The following is a 20465-nucleotide window of genomic DNA, read 5'->3' on the forward strand; positions in this document are numbered from 1 at the left end:
ATCAGAGAAGTAGAGAAGTAGAGTCATTCAGAAAATGTCTCACAAGTAAAATCCACAGGAGTTGATATGAAGGTGTGTGAAAGGGAGGATGTCAAGAAGGGGCCTAATTTCCACATAGATGGTTCCATAACCATTATAGAGATCACTGGGAGAAAGGACAGGTGTTTAGGAGCAGAGATAATGAGTTTTGCTGGAATAATTTAAGATGCCTTTGACTCGTTCATGTGCAGGTATTGAATAAGTGTTATAGTCAGAGCTTAGAAGAGAGTCCTAGACTGCAAATGTGCACAGTGGATATTCTAGGGTCAGAGATGGAATTGTTTAGAAAGAGATAATGTAGTGTAAGAAGACGGGTTCTCAACCCAAGCCTTGCTGAATTCCTCTTTTTAAAGGGCAGGTGAAAGAATATATGGACAAAAGTTTCAGGAAGTGTGGAAATCTATAGCTGACACTTAGCAAATGTCACGTCCAAGGTCCTGATCTAGTCCTTTATTATCACATTTAATCCTCTAAGCTCTGTGTGCTGTTGGAGTGACACTTATCCCCCACCTCCCTAGTCCTGCAATACACTCAGCTTCATCAAAAATATTACCTTTGAAAATCATTGGATTAGCTCATTACTCCCTTCATCCCTGTTCAGTCCCAGTGAGAAGTGCAGGCCCCCTGCTCACGCTCCAGACCAGTGGTTCTCAACCTTCCTAATCGCAACCCTTTAATACAGTTCCTCATGTTGTGGTGACCCCCAACCACAAAATTATTTTCGTTGCTACTTCATAACTGTAATTTTGCTACTGTTATGAATTGTAATGTAAATATCTGATATGCAGGATGTATTTTCATTGTTACAAATTGAACATAATTAAAGCATAGTGATTAATCACAAAAACAATATGTAATTATGTATGTGTTTTCTGATGGTCTTAGGTGACCCCTGTGAAAGGGTCATTCGACTCCCAAAGGGGTCGCAACCCACAGGTTGAGAACCGCTGCTCTAGACCATGTGTGCCCTAATTTCCAGTCTAGATTCTCGGCTCTCGCTGCCCCTACTCCCCAGATCCTTCCGTAATGCCCTGTGAAACAGATACACTGCGATCAAACTTTTCTCAGAATATTCTCCTCTCTTTGCTCTGAAACTCGGCTCTCTCCTGAGGACACAGCTTCTCGTGAAGCCCTTTCTGGCTGCTCCCTCTCTTACTGATTTCTTCTCATATTCCCAGTTCTGTAAATGTTAGGAATGCTTGTCCTAGTACTTAGTCCTGCAACTTCTATCTTCTCTCACTGCTTAAATAATCTTATCTATTTGCTTTTGTTTGGGATACTTCACATTTTTTTATAGTTTTGCTAAATGGTAGAGAATTCTATAATCAGTACTAGTTAAAATCCTCTTCCCAAACAGACTCAGACACAGAGAGCGTACTGGTGTTTGCCAGAGGAGAAGGAAATTGGGTGAGTGGGTGAAAGGGGTGAAGGGAGTAAGATGTACAGATTGGTAGTTACAGTATAGTCACGGGGATGTAAAGTACAGCGTAGGTAATCTAGTTAATAATATTGCAGTAACTATATATGGTGCCAGGTGAGCACTAGAAGTATCAGGGGCAACACTATAAAGTACATGTTTGTCTAACCACTGTGATGTACACCTGAAGCCAATTCAAAGTAAACTGTAACTGAAAAAAAAAAAGCAAAAAAAAAATACTCTTCCTCAAGTATAGATTTGGTTTTTTTCCCCTCATGCATTTCCTGGGCCAGTTTTATGATCTTGAATAGTACAAATGCCGATTTTCTGAGAAAACACTTTGCATACATGAATGTCTGATTACCTGTTTGCTGCTTTTCATACTAATCAGGTTGTGAGGAAGTGAACAGAGTTTATCTCCAAGGGTTTAAGATTCATAATCACTGATGTTCAGAAACTGTAGTTTATGGTTTTGCTTGAGACTGTAGAATCAGTTAAACTTGAGAGATGTTGGGACCCATCCGAGGAGTTTGCTCTTTACCGAATGTCTCCAGTTTTACAAAGCTTTATGAAAAATATATCATCATTTTAAAAATACAAATTTATAGGTAACCACTTTTTATCTTTACCTTTTATGCAACATTTACTAAATTGAGGTACTAGTTAATTCCTATAAATAAATATAATCAATAGTCCTTGATATTTAAAAGTAAGCATATGAGACTTTCCATTGTATTGTGTGGGACAAAATTTTGGAAGAGACTCATGGCTTCAGGTTCTATATGCTATTTTAATATCCAATCTTATTAGATATCTTTATGTCCCAGTGTGTTTAAACAGGTACTGGAATTTATGCTCATTTTTCTGTGGCTTCTGTAGTTTTAAGTTTGAAGATTTTTTGGTATTGTAGTCAATGTCATACCTCCTCTAACTTCTGTAAATACAAATATGTGCATGGTTTCCTAATAACATTTCAAAAAACTTTTGGAGAATATATTCTAAGATCATACATTTGTTTATATTCTTTGGCTTCATTAACTATCTTTTAAGAATTTATCAAGTGAAGCCCTGACTGGTGTGGCTCAGTTGGTTGGGCATCGTCCTACAAAGTGAAAGGTCACTGGTTGGATTCCTGGTCAGGGCACATGCCTGGGTTGGGGGTTTGGTCCCTGGTCGGCGTGTGTACGAGAGTCAACCGATTAATGTTTCTCATATCAATGTTTTTCTCCCTCTCATTCTCCCTCCCTCCCCCTCTCTCTGAATATAAAATATAAACATAAATAATAAAAAAAATTTAATTATCAAGTGAAAATAATTAAAATAAGACTTAATTGTGGAAATCTATATAGAAAAACATTATATATATTTTAAGATTAATTCTACAGATTATGCATTAAAATTATAAATTTGAATGCTATGTAGCAATGTATAAAACTATACACAGTATATGTATACTATAAATATAGTATTAAGTTTTTAATTAAGAGTTTTTGTATTTAGACTTATTACTATGCCAAGTATGAATTAATATAGATAGTGACTGGAATGAAAAGGCAAAAATGAAACATTTAGTGATAAGATTAAGCTCTGTTTTACTTTCAAAAGATAACCTAGCATGCTATTCAGTAAACAGATTTTGAGATGCATATGAATGAGTCCAAAATCCATTTGGCTTTTACCACCCACGGATCACTTTTTAAAGTAGATTGTGGGTTCATTGTTAGGCGGGCTTGATCGTTCCACAGCATTTAAAAATCATGATTTACATTCAGTTATTCTAAAAGTTGAATCATGTATTACTTCAGAAATCAAGGTGCCGCTCTGAGAGTTGGAGAGATTTTGCTGTGGCACTGGTGTAGGGAGCATGTGAGGTGACAAGTTCTGTTTCACTCGAATTGCCTTTCCCTTACCTCCTGCAGTCCACCTACTTCTTATTGGCCAAGCTGTGTCAGCTCTTTACTGCTGGAATTCAGAGCTGAATCAGTTCTCTTTTGTTCTGGAAGCACCTTCTGCTCGCAATGCAGCTTCTGTTACAGTCAAGTCCATTAATTCAAGCAAGACTTTAATTGCCCTAGTGGGGGCCACCCACTCACACATATATGAGCTGGCCTTCGTCTCCAGCCAGTCTGACTTTATTCCTAGGTAGGTGTAACATTTTATGCTGTCTTTATACTCACCATAATTTTATATAGCACCTAAATTCTAACTCATTTTTTTTTCATAACTGAAAAATGTATATAAGAGCTGTTTTTAAACTCGAAGTTTGGTTGTTATCCATTTCTAATGTTTATTCTACCAAGTTAGTTAGTCTTAAATGAACACTTCATATTAAAATTTTATTTATGAAATGTTATTCAAAACTTCAAATGTCAATCATGTTATAAGAGTTTTATGAGTAATGTACTAGGTAGATGCCTTTAATTTGTTGTAGTTGACTTATTTTATACATTCTTCTTACGCCAGTTCAGGTGAACTGATATTTGAACCTGGTAACAGAGAAGCTGTAATTGCAGTAAATATTCTTGATGATACAGTTCCAGAGGAGGAAGAATCCTTCAGAGTTCAGCTTAAAAATCCCAAAGGTGGAGCAGAGATTGGTATTAATAGTTATGTAAAAATCACTATTCTATCTAATGATGATGCCTATGGAGTTGTTGGATTTGCTCAGGTAATGATACCAAAGGTCCTGCACTTAAAAGTGAGAATGATTTATTCACTATTTTATATGAGTTATTATCAACACTCAGTGATTCGTGCTTTGAGTTATCTTAAGCCTCTCTTCCTTCCCTTTCCCTGCTTCACCCCCTACTGTGCGTTCTAAGCTGAATTCTATTGATGTCTTGCAATTTAGTCTTACACACTGGACTATCTGGGTCAGCTTGTCCTAAACTTTATTTTTTGTACCAATTCCTTTTGTAAGATTGAATTTGAAATGTTCACAGTTGCTATGGCCCAAGAGTTTGAATTTGCTTTTAGCCCTGTTTCCTGAGGATACTGATGAAGCAGATTCCAAACACTGGGTCTGGTCACACACATTATCTGCAGATATTTACTGTTCTATCATGCCTCTGTTTTTTCTGTGGGGAGCAAGGAAAGGGAGACAGAGACAGACAGAGACAGAGAGACTGATTGATTTGTAACTGTATGTGCATGGTACACATGGAGATACTTTCTCCTGAAGAAAGAATTATACAAGTCATCCAGGTCAACTTCTATGCCCAGATTTCATATTCCTTTACCAAATAGTAAAAGTACACCCATTCCTATTGCATAATTTAGTCCTATGCTGATTTCTTAATCAGGGTTATAAATGCAGTTGCCATGTATCTTTCTCTGAAATATTCTGCAAGCAAGGAAAACCTCTCTCAAACTAGCTTAAACACCAAGAGCATATCCACAGGGAAGCTGGACTTCAAGGCTGATTGAATAGCGTATCACCATGGCTCAAATTCTTTTTATATTTCCACTTTGCTAACACAAAGATAATATTTCATTTGTTGTTTGAAAGCTGATGTTAGTGTTAGGGATTACTGCTTTCTTGTTCAAGTCCAGCTAGGGAGAGTGAGATTCTTTATGTGGCTCACAGTTTATGGAATAAGTTTCTCAAAAGCCTCTAGAATCTCTTCATATGTCTCATTCACCAGAACTGGGTCACAAGCATGTTCGTTCATTGGTTCATTTGTTCATTCATTCATTCATTAACTCATTCATTCATTCAGCAGATATTTAACAAACACCTATGTACTAGATATTGTTTTAGATGCTAGAGGTATGTCAGAAAATGAAAAAATGACACAGGGGTCAAGGAAGAAAGACAATAAACAAAGACATAAGAAACATCTGTAACTATATCTGATGGTAATAAGTGCCATCAAGAATCAATAGGCAGGGAAGGCAGACGGAGAGAGTGAGGGAGCAGGTGGAGGTTGTGTATGTGGGAAATAGAAAATGGGATGTCAGGGAGGGCTGCTCTGAGGAAGTGGCTTGAGGACAAAGGCCTGGAGGAGATGAGGAAGTGAGTTACACACATTTCTGGGGGGAGAGCCATCAAGGCAGGGAGCAGCCATCAGCAAGCGGAGCAGCCCTGAAGGGAGGCCTTGCCCATCTGGAGTCTGCAGGTGATGCCCACCAGGTGAGTGGCAGGGCCCTGTGTCAGGGATCCCCAACAGCACCACAAGTTCAAGGACTTGCAAGGGCTCACAGGACTCAGCACGTTGTTATTTTGATGACTGATTTTTACTACACTGAAAGGCTACAAAACAAAATCAGCTCAAGGAAGAGGCTCATGGGATGAAGTCCAGAGCAAACTAGGTGCCAATTTCTAAGAGTTCCCTCCCAGTGGAGTCACACAGAACACACCCCAGTATTGAGTTAAGTTATGACAACACGTGAAAAGTGTTGCCAACCAAGAAAGCTCATCAGAGGTTTACTGCTCTGGGGTTTAACTGGGGTCTGATCGCGTAGGCACCCTCTACCTGGCACGTAGCAAAATCCCAGACTCCAGAAAGAGCCAGGGTCCCTGCAACAAAACAATGCTCTGCTGCCCAGTTGGCTCTCACCTTGAAGCCTCGCTGCAGATGGAGAATACATCTGTGTTTCACCTATTTTAGCATGATAGATTTCTCTTCCTGAAGCTTGTTCCAAAATTGTTCTAGAGACATCAGTTCAAAGAATTTTAGTTCGATCAATAGATAGTGTGCTGGGCTTCTTCAATCTGTTCAGTAGAATTCCTCAATACAGATCTTTTCTGTTAGGAAAACCTCGATCTAAGATGAGATTTAGTAGAGTTTCTTGAATATTTTTCAGGCTGTATTGAATCTTCATTTTACTAACCTTTGTTAATAGAGAGCATGGAGCCAGATAAAACTTCTTTTTTAGAAGGCATTGTCTTTTGTGAACTAATTATATGCATATTTAAAATCAAGGCATTTTCTGCAGGAGTTTTGATTGCCTTGAGCAAGCTTTTATTACTGTGTAACATCTGTAACATTGTATTAAATGCTGTATAAAATATTTCTATAAGTTCTGTGTATCTATTCAAATTAACATTCTAAATAGAAACTTAAAGAAATTAATGCAGGCTTCTCTTCAGAATGCATAGTAAAAAGTCAAGAAAAATCTTACTGGTAAGATTTTAAAAAATCTTTTTATGCCTTATTTTTTGCTTTATTGCATATAGAGAAACCAGGAATATTGTTAAGAGGAGATTCTTTGGAATACTAATTTTGAGGAAAAAGTATTAAATAGCTGGTAAGAGATGTTGCAAGTGTCAGAAAAGGAATGTTATAGTCACAGAGATAAAAATCAGTTTGGAACAAAGGAAAGAGGCAAGAAGTAGAGATGAGAAGAGTAAGGAATTCAAGCATAAGGGAAAAGGATAGTTCTGGCGGGAACAATAGTCATAAAGACCACGATCCAGATGAAACGTCAATGGAGACAGGACAGCCTGTAGAAACATTTCCAAGAACATAAATTTAAGGATAAGAAATGTTGTAAATGATCAGAAACAGCCTGATTCTCATGACATCATTCATTTGGTTGGAACCTTGGACATCACGCTGATTAAACACTTATTTTATAAATAGAAAACAAAGACCTAGAGGGATTACCAGACATTATAAAGAAAAAGATTTCCTTCTCCTAACTCTAATGTCCTTTCCATTCTACAAACTTTTTACGTGCTATATGTAACATTTTCAAAAAAGTGGATTGTTTCTGAGTATAAAAATAATATATGTTAATTGAAGAAAATTTGAAAAATATAGAAACAGGAAAACAAAAATAAATACAATCCTAAAAAATTAACATTTTCATTTATATTAATTTAGTCTTTTACTTTTTCAAACATGTATGTCTTTAAATGAAATCACAGTCATCCTATATTATGGTTTTTTAACTATTATTTTTCATTTAATGTGTCATACTGCTCATACTGTGAAGTTTGCAAATGCATGGTAGCATGAAATAAAAACCTACTTAAGTAATTTCAAATAACCTTTGTGACTTCCTATAATTTTTCAGAATTCATTATATAAACAAGTAGAAGAAATGGAGCATGATAGCCTAGTAACCTTGAATGTTGAGCGCTTAAAAGGAACTTATGGTCGTATAACCATAGCGTGGGAAGCTGACGGAAGTATTAGTGACATATTTCCTACTTCAGGAATGGTATGTAATTTATAAAATTATAGGAGAGTTACTTCTAAATCATGGTTATTATTGATGCACGGCATGAAACCCTGCTTTATGGATGAAGTGTTTGAGTTTGACCATGTCAGCACTGGGTTCCTAGTAATCACCATAGAGAGGAATACAATTTAAGGTTAGTTTTGTTGTTATGATTATTGTTCTTCTTTTCTGTAATACAAACATTATCTATAAAATAGTCATTCCTTTGAGGTTCAATACGTTGGTTGGCCAAATTGTGTATGCATTACATTGTCAGAAAGATAAAACCACAAACTGTGGTCGGAAGTGTGCTTTCAAGATTTGGGTAAAATGGGAGCAGTTAATAGGGAGCAAGTCTGTGTAAAAATAGCCTGGTGTATAAAAAAGTAGACCAGAGATGTTGAGTAATGTAGATTGAGTTTCCTGTAAGTAGACTCTGAGATTGAGGGTTTAAGTTTATTAGGGAGATACAGTTACAAAGAAGTGAGGAAGATAGAAATGTGCAGAGGGAGAAGTTGATCCACTGGCAATTGCTGAGCCTATGCGGGGGTTCTGGAGCTGAGTTGGTCCTTTGGAGTTGTTTCCATTTGGTTCAATGGACCGAGATGTTGCATCCCTGTTTCAGCCATCTTTGATCTTCAGTTACCCTCTGGGTGGGACATAAGCTTGGGTGAAACAGTTTCAGCTAAGGCACATCTCAGTAAGAAATACAGAAGCTATTATTCCAAGCAGCTGAGGGAAGGGTGTATCACCCCCAAGAAGGTATCTGAGCAGAGGATCACATTATCTACTATTGGAAGATAGTATAAAATTGGGACACAGGTTCAAGAATGTACTCAAAATGGGCCAAAGAGGTAAAAGACTCACAAAGAGAGGGTTCAAGGAACCTTTAGTTCCTAACTGGAAAATGGGTTGTCTCCTTGTCTTGGATTTCATAGATTAATCCATGTATTTTGCCTAGATGCTTCTCTGAAGAACTCTTAAAAGGTGTGTATTATGCATGGTCCATTATTTCCAGCTTTCTGTATCATTTAAAAGGTGATTGATTAGAGCTTCCATGTCTTAATATGGCAAATTTTATTGCATTGAATATTTACTTTATGCAGACTACAAAAGTTCTTCAGTTATTTCTCTCAGGTTCTGTGTGTTCCAAATTATAATAATTTCCCCAGTTACTGTATCTTGTATAAACATGATTAAAATTATAATTTAAATGCATAGTAGTATATTCCGTGTAGACTGTACTTTGGAAGAATTCATTATTTTACCCAAAGGTCAATAAACTCTTTCTGTAAAGGGTTCCATAGTAAATATTTTAGACATTGAGGTCTATATGGTCTCTTTCTCAGCTTTGAGTTTGTAGCAAACTCACAGCAATAGACAATGTGCAATTGAGTGAGCTTGTGTTCTAATGAAACTTCATTTATAAAAAATGGATTTGGCCAAAGGGCAGTGGTTTTCTGACTCCTGATTTTAGTAACGAAGCTCTTGAGTTTATATCCTCAGGTACCTTCCTAAAGTGGAGAGATGAGTGTCAGCAAAATAAGCCTGTAATGCTGGTTTGAATAATTGTCGTTTGTATCAATATTGCTGGAGAATAAGACATGAGGTGGGGAATGATGGTAAATGGCATTCAAGAAGCAGAAAGAAGCCCTGTTGGAAGGAACTTGATGCCATTTAGCAGATTTGGGTTTGACCCTTCAGACTGTGGAAATATGAAAGGAGAAGAGACATGCTCTAAGCTGAATGAAAAGGCAAAATAGAGACAGACTCATAGATGGAGAGCAGGATGACAGCTAAGTGGCGGGAGGTGAGGGGGTGGAGGGATCAAGCAGAAAGGACAAAGGACTCATGGGCATGGGCAACAGTGGTGATTGCAGGGGGGAAGGTGAAGGGTATAAGGGGGCTAAATGGTAATGAAAATAATACAATAAGAAATTTTTGAAAGATATTTTGATTTGTATCTCTGTCTCTTCTCTGTTCTTTACCCCTATTTTGAGTGAGTCATTGTTAAATGATACATATAATCAAAGGTTTTCCCAAGGGAAATAGCAATTCTGGCAAAAATTTTATAGAGAATAATGTTTAAACTATATGCCACCTTCTTAATGTTTATAGATTTTCACGTATGGTATCTAGGACATAAATTCCCAGAGAGAGACTATGTACTCTCTATTTTTTTTAATAGAATGTAGGCTTCAGGATATGGCAATTTGGCTACATGTTTTATTAGCTTAAGTTTTAATAATGCTCTATTTTTCTTTCTTAACAATCTTCCACTTTTAATATGGAAGATGTTTGATTTTTTGGTATGTTGCTTAATAAATATCCTTGTCATTTAAGTTGTGGCCAATATTTAAAAATATATAACCTTCTGATATTCTTACTGCACAGTGATAATGAAAAAATAAATAAAATCTTCTCTTTTAAAATTTTTAGATTTCATTTTCTGAAGGCCAGGCACTCTCTACAATCACGCTGACTGTTCTTGCTGATGATATACCAGAGTTATCAGAGACTGTGATTGTAACACTCACTCATATTAGCACAGAAGGGGTTGTGGACCTATCAAAAGGTGCTACTATAGATCAGAAAAGAAGCAAGTCTGTGATAACTACTCTGCCCAATGACTCACCCTATGGCGTGGTGGGCTGGCACACTGAGTCACTCTTTGTGAAAGTAGCAGAGCCTAAAGGTAAGTCTTGTTAAACATTTTTCTAGTAAGTTTTATTAGATAATTTAACTCAAATATTTACTAGAGATGTAAATTTCTCTTTTTATGTGATATGTTTTAGTTTGACAGGTCATAATCCTTTTTACTTTTTGTTTATATTTATTGAATTTTATGATCATATAAACATTCAGTAGTAATGATATAGAAAATACTTTTACTTTTTTGAGACATTTCTATTATAATGTAAACATTCCTATTTTAGTAAATCATTGACGCAAAGGGGATTGGTTTTTATTTTACTTCCTCTTTTTTGTCCTTCATTTATCTGTCTTTTTTCCTCAGGTTTCCTCTCTAGATTTTCAATAGTTACAGGAAACAAGGAGCAACACAGAGAAATGTATATCGTACTTCAGGTGTTATTTGTAACCTCAAGCAGTAATTAGAATATATTTTCTCTGAAATAAAGTAATCAGTCCCTATTTCCTTTGAGCTTAGTACTGAAATCTTTGCCTGAATAACTATTCATATGAGTATGTAAATGGGCTTTTGTAGATAAAGGTCTTTTGATTTATTTAAATGAAAGTATGTATGCCCTGGCTGGTGTGGCTCAGTGGATTAAGTGCTGGCCTCTAAACTGAAAGGTCGCTGATTCGATTCCCAGGCAGGGCACATGCCTGGGCTGCAGGCTGAGTCCCTGGCTGGGGGCATGTGAGAGGCAACTGATAGATATTTCTCTCATTCATCTATGTTTCTTTCCCTCTCTTTCTCCCTCCCTTCCCCTCTCTCTAAAAATAAATAAATAAAATATTCATACAGGGGTTGTCAAAAGTAAGTTGACAGTTGTTTGTATGGAAATATATAATAGAAATAAGTAATATAGTAATTAATAAATAATAATACAAGAATAAGTTCTGTTTTGCATACTCACAACTGTAAACCTACTTTGCCCACCCCTCTATCTAATATGTATCTATTTAGAATATGTTGTGTAAAGTTTCTAAAATTTCCTGACAGGAATGTGGACATCTTTCAAGGACCTTTCATTTAAATAGTTGATGGAAAAATGCCATGTAATTATGCACTTGGGCCTTTTTATTTCTGTATATATAGGAAAAGAAGCAATAAAGTTAAAATAAAATGATCTGTTCATTGATTTATTTAACAGTTAATTTTGAAGTAGCTAGTAAGTATCAGAAATTGTGCTGTGTGTTGTAGAAACAAAGGCACAGTATTTGGTTTTTAGAAACTCACAGACCAGTAAAAAAGATTGACAAGCATTTTTTCTTCATTTATATGGCAAATTAAAATTTGCAAATCTAAGAAATGAAATAAAAATAGGTGCCAGGGAATACTGTGAGTTTTGTGATAAGCATCTCAAGATTGCTCTAATGATTAGTTATTAAGTGATGAGTTTGGTGTATGTTAGAAAACCAGAGTGAGGGTTTAGGACTGGGATATAGTGCTAGCAGTGTACGGTGATTCTCAGCACAGCTTTGGGAACAGGGGTGAGCAAAGCACAAAGTACTCCTTGGGAGTGAACATTGTCTTTCCTTCACCTCTCTTTCCTTAACTGTCTAAAAGGGATAGTGCAGAACACTGTACCCTAAGTGCTTGGAATAACATTGACAGCGGATAGAAAATCTTACTTGAGGCTTCTCTGTCTCACAGAGAATATCACCACTCTTCAGTTACAAATTGTTCGACAAAGAGGACTACGTGGAGACGTGGCCATTCACTTGATAGCTAAACCCAATTTCTTACTGCCCATCAATAATCAAGCCACTGAGAATGAAGATTATGTGCTACAAGAAACAATAATAATAATGAAAGAAAACATAAAAAGCACTTACGTCAAAGTTGCCATTTTGCCGGTGAGTCCAGGCTGCCATAAATATGACTATATGTCTGATTCGATCCACTATTTTATTGGTTGGTTGATTGGTTGGTTAATTGTTTTAATTGATAAATGAAATCATAAAATGTACAAATCAATCTGGTTATTTTTATTGTTGGTTTGATAGGGCAATATTTTCATTTAATGATATAATTACTTGAATGAAGATTAGTTTTCAGATGGTTTTGATCTGGTTTTATCAGTCTGTTTTCTTTTTATCTTAATGATCCTTAAGAAACTGAAAGTGGTTAATAGTATTATCAATAATATTATATAATTAAATATTGTATTTATATGTTATAATGCTATATATAATAACTATATCATATATTGTTAAATAAATATAGTATATAATAATATTAGTGTTGCTAACAGGGGTATTAATGGTGTCAGATAATAATGGCTTCTTCTAGAGAAGCGATTATGGGAAAAGCCCGAAGGACGGGGCAGAGCAAAAGTTTCCTTTCCTTTTCACTATGTACTCTTTTTATCTTTTGAAATTTTTTATTGCCTATTCAAAAATAAGGTAACAATCTTTAAAAAGTTATTTGAAATGTAGGATTATATCTAGATTTACAAGTCTAGGACTTTCACTTTTAAGATGTAGCATTTACCAGTTTGTCCTAAAGTTGGGGGTTTTCACATATATATAACATATTCAATAAATACGGTCAAAATTGCAGGGTAGAATTCTAAAAATTATTTTACTTTATAATAAGTATGAGGCTTCTATTAAAACATTACTGAAAAGCTTGAATACACGCTAAGATTCTGATGTTGTCACTAGGAATGTATTAAAATATATATAGAGATCTTTTTTGCATGTGTGATAGAGCTACCATTTCTGTGGAGACTCATCTGTTCCCAACTGAAAAATATCAGTGATTCAAAGCACATTCAATAAATTAAAAAAATATAAATCACCATTTATCTCTCCCCTCTTCCCTGCCCACCTCCAGGATGATGCTCCTGAATTGGAGGAAGGATTTATTGTCAACATCACCGAGGTGTACCTGGTGACCTCTGACTTCTCTGCAACCCAGCCAATTGTTCGGAGGCCTGGGATGGAAATAGTTGAGATAATGATAGAAGAAAATGATGATCCTGGAGGAATTTTTAAGTTTCATGTTACCAGAGTGAGATGAACTTTAATATATTTATAGTAAAATAGAAGCTTGCCCCTGCTGATTTGGCCAGTGTCATGTATTTTCTTCAAAACAAGTGGCTTTGCTTGAAGATATTTATTAATATGTCTTAAATTTGTCTTGCAAATTAATTGTTAGTTGTCTTTGAGCTAGATCAAAGGATTAAGTAAATTCATTTATACTACATTTACATGTTAGAGTTCTGAAGACCTATTATGCATACTTATATCCAACTATAGACTTTTACTTCGAAGGGTGAAGTGTAGGAACTATGAGTACAAACAATGAATTTAGAAAGTGATGACTTAGAGAGTTACTGTACTTTTGTCTTGCATTTTAACTTGTATTCTTTACTTGAAGGATGCTGCTGGAGTCATTACTGCCTATGAGGTGCCTCCACCCTTGAACGTTCTTCGAGTTCCTGTAGTCCGGCTGGCTGGAAACTTTGGGGCAGTTAAGGTTTATTGGAAAGCAACACTGGACAGTGCTGGCCTAGAAGACTTTAAACCATCTCATGGGATTCTTGAATTTGCAGATAGACAAGTATGCTAGTTATGAACATATTAGTATTTTTTTGATAACTGCTAAATGAATTATACTCTAAATTTATGTTAAGACAAACAGAAATATTTGTTAGTTAATGTACATACGAAGAGAAATAAAAAGTCAAGAATCTCACCCTTCAAGAATCTCATCCTTCTCTGAACTTCTCTACCTGATTCTATTTTGAACAGAAGTTATAAAAGAAGATAATAATTGGCTTAGAGGTGTCTCAGAATGTATAAAAAAACTGCCTGGTGAACTATTCCTATGAATTTTAGGTTCTTTATTTCTTTCTTTAAAAAAAATCATTTATTTGTTTGTTTATTTATTTACTTTTAGAGAGAGGGGAAAGGAGAAAGAGAGGGAGAGAAACATCACTGTGTGGTTGCCTCTCACTCACACCCCCAAATGGGGACCTGACATGCAATCTAGTCATGTGCCCTGATTGGGAATTGAACCAGCAACACTTAGCTTGCAGCTTTATTTATTTCTTAATGCTTGTAGATACAGATATCTATTTAGGATTTGCATTAAAAGTGTGCACATTTATTACTTAATATTTCAAAATTTTTTACTACTCAATAAAAGACTAAAATGACAGAAAAGGATCAAAATATTTAAAGCTAGAAAAAATTGAAATACCGTATTCTAGATTTGTGGCAACCAATCTTATCACTTACAAACTATTCCACAAGGATTATAAGCTTTGCAAATAGGGCATTTTGTAATATGTAAGAATAAGATCTCATAAATTTTCAAATCTACAAATGGAAAATGTATGTGAACAACCATGAAAATGTTAGTAACTTTGAAGAGTAGTATCTTTCTGTATAAAGTCTGGGTTTCCCTATACTGTTTGGCATAGTGTGCATCAACTTATTAGTGGTCCATAGTTGGGTAGTAAATGAAGCTAAAAAAGAAGCATACAGATCTAGATTTTCTTCACTATAAAGGCCTATTGTTAATATTTGAAATCATGAGTTTTTAACAGATTTAGAAATTAAAACATTTTCTACTAACAGTATCTTGGAGAAATGCATTTTTTATGTTAAAAGCAGAAACAAAGAAGTCAATTTCCCATTTAAGAAGTCTTCCAGCTTTAGGTATATTATTAGCACTTTATTCTGTGCGTTAGGATGAAATTTCATCATTTCTCAGCATTCTTAAGATAATCATTATTATTAAATTTAATATTGTATGGAAAAGTACATATTTGAAATGCAGATATTTTAATAAGCTTCTGTTTTAACATTTGATTTTGTTCAGGTTTCTACCTCTCCAAGTATGACATTCAGATTTCTCACTTTTATCTGTTATTAAATTAAAAGGTTTTATGTAGATTTAAGTAGGAAACTTCATTTTCTAGTAAATGTCTGTGTCAAAGTACTGAAATTTTCCTTTGGGACAAAAAATATTTAAATCTGGAGACAGAATCACCAGCTGGACTAAGTTTTACTTATTTATAAGTTATGAAAACTTTTAAAATACACCCAGACAATGAACAAAGGCCTGGTCAAAAACATTTAAGAACAGCACATTTGGATTTTCTCCCTGCCTTTCTTTTTTCCCTACATTATAAGAGCAATATATGGAACCAAAGAAACTTATTCTAATTGCAGAACACAATGATAATTTTTATGGTACCATTTTATGTCATATAATGTTAATACTAAGTACTAAAATTTAGTTTGTGTGGAGCTTATTAGAGCCTACATGGCATTTTAAATATTCTTGTTCAGGAGTATGGCTTCATTATTATTTGTATCCAAAGGCACTATATTTTACTACATATATAGGTTTCCACATCCTGAAAATAATGGGCTGTAAATTTCTGACTTTGAAATACAATAAATATATGAGTCTTTAAAATGGTATTATGAACATAGCAGCCAAAAAATCTGGCGTTTTTCTTTTGTACTGTGTTTTTAAATTTCAACTAAAAAATAAACTATATATGTTCAAAAATTGCTATTACATTATAAACTTCCTCACCCTCTCCCTCCCTTCTTCTTTTTCTTTCTCTCCCTTTCCCTTCTTTCCTTTTCTTTTGTAGGTTATAAGCATGATAGAAATCACCATTACCGATGATGCTGAATTCGAACTCATGGAGGCTTTCAGTATCTCCTTAATCAGGGTGACTGGAGGTGGCAGACTTGGTGATGATACTGTGGTAACTGTTGTTATTCCACAAAATGATTCTCCATTTGGAGTATTTGGATTTGAAAAGAAGACCGTAAGTTAAATATATTGGGGTAGTGGGTGGATCCTCTAGACTAATTTTTTGTGTAATTTTTAGTAGAAAGGTATCTTTCATTTAAAAAAAATGCTCTTCATAAACTTTCCCTTGTGATTCTATTCTCAAGGGTGTTTTAAGTTGACTATTGAATTAGGGACCAATCATCCAATCTATGAAATTTGATAGTATTGATAATTCTTACATCAGGCAATTCCAGAGGGAAACAGATTCCTACTTAGTGGGTGTAATAGACCAAGATGTACTTTTTTGTCCACACATTTGTTCTCTGCCTGCTCTGCTGCCAGACCACCATCTTGGTCACAAGGCCAGATCCTGTCATGGATCTGGTGTTACATCCCAGGTAGATTTAGCTGAGGAGGTATTTATGTTACCCTATCCTCTGGTACTCTTTCTTGACTTATATTGAACAAACACCACAATCACCCCAGCTCATGTGTTTCTCTATATTCCTTCTCTTTTTTTCTCTCCTAATTCTCATTGATTGTCTACTTCTGAGACCTGGAAAAGAGAGCCCAATTATTATTGGTTCAACCACTGAGAGAGAAAAATATCTTAACCAATTATTTGTGCAGCCAGGTTTAGTGACTAATACTGAATTATTCCTACATCTTAAGTATCAAATAAAGTACTCTAATTTGAATCATAATTATGTCATAATTATAACTTTACCTTTCAAAGAAAATTCTAAGGTGAAATAATCATTAAAATATTTAGATAATTTTGGGATACACAGTAACTTTTCTAGCTCCATATGTCACTTTTCCCTGTATTTAATCATTTATATGTAGTCAGTAATTCATCATTGATAATTTTAAATAATAACAAATTTCTCTAATTCCCATTGCCATTACTATTCCATGGATGTAGGGCTAGACTTACTACTTGCCTATCTGTGCTGGGTGTCCCATACATCAATACCTTAATAACTGTCAAATGATTTGATCACTGAAATTTCAACTTCATAAGAAAGTGGACACTATAAGAGAGATAGAACATACTTCTGCTATAGCCTAATGACCCTTCCTTGGGAAAGGAATAAGCAGAACTAATTGTTTGTAAAAAGTTGTAGCTTCACACATGAGTAGTTGTGAATGTCCCCAGGTAACATAAAAAGTCTGGGAAAATACAAAAATGTATAAACAAGAGAGTAAAAGTATCCATAATTTTACTACCCTGAGACAGACATTACCAATATTTTGTTGTATTTCCATCTAAGCTTTCTTTCTTTGTGTATATGCAAAGAAATATTTTAATACATATGAATATGTAATTAAATTTTATTAAAAATGTCTCTATTAGCTTCTGAAGTTAGATAAAAGGTTCAGGGTTTAGCAATCAAACCTCTAATGGTGAAACCTTATAATGTTTTTGCTTTTAACTTTGTCACAGTTTTTGGACTTAGAAACTGAATGGCTTATTTACAAGCTTCTTTTACTGTCAGGAGAAATGAAGAATTATGTTACTATTCATAAATAATTTTTGCTTATTTATTTTATTTTAAATACTTCAGTGCATAAACTTTTTTGCACCTTTGGTCTGGGATCTTATAGCTTATTGGGACAAATTTCCAGTTTGTCTTATAGCCTAAAAGTAAGAGTCGGCTCACCCACAGCCTCCTGTGTTATCCCTATAACCCTTGTTGTGAGGAGTAAATGAATTCATGTATGTGAAGCACCTATAACGGGGCTTTGCACTCAGTAGGTGTTGATTGCTGTTTTTATTTTTGCTGGTATTAGCATTAGCTTGTTATCAGCGTTTTGTGGCTACTTTCCTTGTATTCTATCTTTCTGCCCAAGTCTCACAATGACATTGGGTTTATCTTTTAGCCTGTATCTGATATAATATTGGGAACACAGTGAACATTCTGTTAGCTTTATTTGATAATGCAGATTAGATTCAGCACTGAAGAACATTGAGAAAAGATCATTAATATAAATCTTTTAAAAGTAATAAGCTGCTCACGAGAACAATGTGCTAAGTATACTAAAGCACTAGGAATACCAGAGGCTCAAGGAAATCTTGTGAAACCTAAGCAAAAATATTATCTATGAAAACAAAAAGGACATATATGTGCAGTTTGTTTATAATGGATTTGTTCTTTCTCATTTTGTTTCTTTCTTATTTAATATTTCCAGCCTCTGAGGAGTGGTATGAATCACATTGGGTGTGGTGTCATGCATCTTAACTAGATTCCAGGCTCCTCTTCTCCAAATATATGTATAGATAGCTGTCCCTCAGATTTTTGTGAGGCCAATAAGTTTAAGTATGTGCAAGAACTGACACATAATGGAAACTCAATTAATATCAATTTGGTCCAAATCCCTACTCTTGGCATCAATGCAAAATCTCATGGAAAACCAAAACCAGATTAAATTACATATTAGTTAAGTATCTAATTGAAAATGGAAAGCAGTGTTGTATTTTATATTTACATAACAGGTGGATATTATAGGCTCAATTTGGACTTGGCTTCACAGAGTCAATATATGTAATTCAGTTGAACCAGGCCTCTTAATAAGGGTATTGTGTAGAAAATAAATAGTACAGGTAAATTGGTATACTGAAATCCCTTCTCTCTCTATGTCATGAAAGTAGTCTCTTTTAAATCTGAACTCACTAAACTTGGCAAACTGCAGATAATTCAGGGGCAGTTTAAACTGTATTACGTGGGATATCCAATGGTCATAAAAAACCAAGTATTACTTCCTTAACATGATATATCTCTTTTTAATTTTGTTCATGCAAGTGTCCTATATCAGTGTCCCTAGTTGGGTCTTTCATGTACTTCTTCTTCAACTGGCATCCTGGTTACAAGACTCTTTCCATATTGCGGCTCTGTCCTCCTCTAGGTCCTGGGAGTCCCTTCTAGTCTCCTGGCAAATGGGGAGAAAGGGGACATGGAGGATTGTATGGGAAGTAGATGACCAGACCATTAGTAACGTATGTTATTTCTATCTATGTTTTTTTGATCAGAATTCAGTCACTTTCTCCACCTAATTTCAAGAGTAGCTAGGAAACACCAAGTAGCTGAGTGTCTAGGACAAAAAGGAAATAGGGTTTGAAGAAATATGTTTTCTGCCACATGATTATAACATGACATGGATAGAATTCTAAATTCAAAATTTGCAGTCATTGTAAATAAAAGTATAATTCTGTTTGTTGTTCCTATTTTATCTCTCTCTCTTTTTTTTTTTTTTTTACTTTATTGGATTTATTTTTCTTTCAGGTAATGGTTGATGAATCCCTTTTGTCCGATGACCCTAATTCGTATGTGACATTGACAGTTGTCCGGTCCCCAGGAGGAAAAGGAGCCGTCCGACTTCAGTGGACTGTAGATGAGATGGCTAAAGATGATCTCAGTCCTTTGAACGGGACACTTCATTTTGATGAGGTATAGTCAGCATCAGGACTCCTGCAGTTTTTCTGATTTGTCTTTGCTTGATTTTCTTTTCTATAGTCTTATGAATTCTTATGATAGTATTCACTATGTTTGAACTTTCTTTGAAATTATATACACTGTGGGGAAAATCACAAAGATGCACCCACACACACACATGTACACAACCCTAGATGTCTGAAATCAAATTTAGTCCAGGCACTGCCTCCATCTCACCATCAAAACTACTCTTTCTCAATATTTTCTTTCCTGATGGAGGGCAATATCAGTCAACCAAGCCAGACATACAGGTGTAAGCCCCATCTCTACCCATTATTGGACTCTCACATATATTTGATCACTGAGTCTGGTTCCCATTTAAATACCTTTTCTCACTGCTCCTCCTTCTCTGTCATGTCTGTGCCAATGCTTCCTTCCATAATCTTTCATTGGGCAATTTTTGAACTTATAATCCTATCCCAAATCTTTTCCCTTTTCTGTCCATTATTTGTGCCACTGATAGAGTTATCATTCTGTAAGATACATCATGTTATGCCACCCCCTGCCAGTGATTTTCTCTTACCCACAGAAACTCAAGCTCTGTAACACAGTACACAAAGCCTCTCATAAAGGAATCCTGGCTGTACCTTCCACCTTGTTTTTAGAATCATATTTGTATCTACCTTTCCTAAGTGAATAAAGATGAAATAAGAAGGAAATTAATTAAAAACCAGAAAAATAGAACTGGTGAATAAGTTTTAAAAACCTTGCAAAATAAGAATTGACAAAAAAAAAAAAGAAGAAAAGAAATAAAGAGAAAATACTGAAAATTTTAAGACACTTCTTTGTGTAAATCGAAGCAAAAAAATGTAAAAACCTATTGATTCTGGTAGATATATAGTAGATAGAGAAAGTCTAAACAGATGAATTTTTACAAATGAAATAGAATTAA

At 35.0% G+C, this 20465-nt stretch overlaps 1 protein-coding gene across 1 annotated transcript in view; it reads left to right on the forward strand.

Annotated features, from left to right (window-relative positions):
- Positions 1-20465, forward strand: part of ADGRV1 (adhesion G protein-coupled receptor V1) — a gene marked incomplete at its 5' end in the record, with an annotated part of 466202 nt that overhangs the window by 110337 nt on the left and 335400 nt on the right. Inside the window, 9 exons of the mRNA XM_090278998.1 lie at positions 3376-3598; positions 3920-4124; positions 7478-7624; positions 10064-10319; positions 11967-12169; positions 13152-13328; positions 13698-13880; positions 15934-16113; positions 19364-19528. Coding sequence (XP_090135124.1) covers positions 3376-3598; positions 3920-4124; positions 7478-7624; positions 10064-10319; positions 11967-12169; positions 13152-13328; positions 13698-13880; positions 15934-16113; positions 19364-19528 — 1739 coding nt within the window. The remainder of the gene's footprint in view (positions 1-3375; positions 3599-3919; positions 4125-7477; positions 7625-10063; positions 10320-11966; positions 12170-13151; positions 13329-13697; positions 13881-15933; positions 16114-19363; positions 19529-20465) is intronic.

The sequence above is a fragment of the Furipterus horrens genome, unplaced genomic scaffold, assembly GCF_987537825.1.
Source record: "Furipterus horrens unplaced genomic scaffold, mFurHor1.1.pri manual_scaffold_5, whole genome shotgun sequence".
Taxonomy (NCBI): domain Eukaryota; kingdom Metazoa; phylum Chordata; class Mammalia; order Chiroptera; family Furipteridae; genus Furipterus; species Furipterus horrens.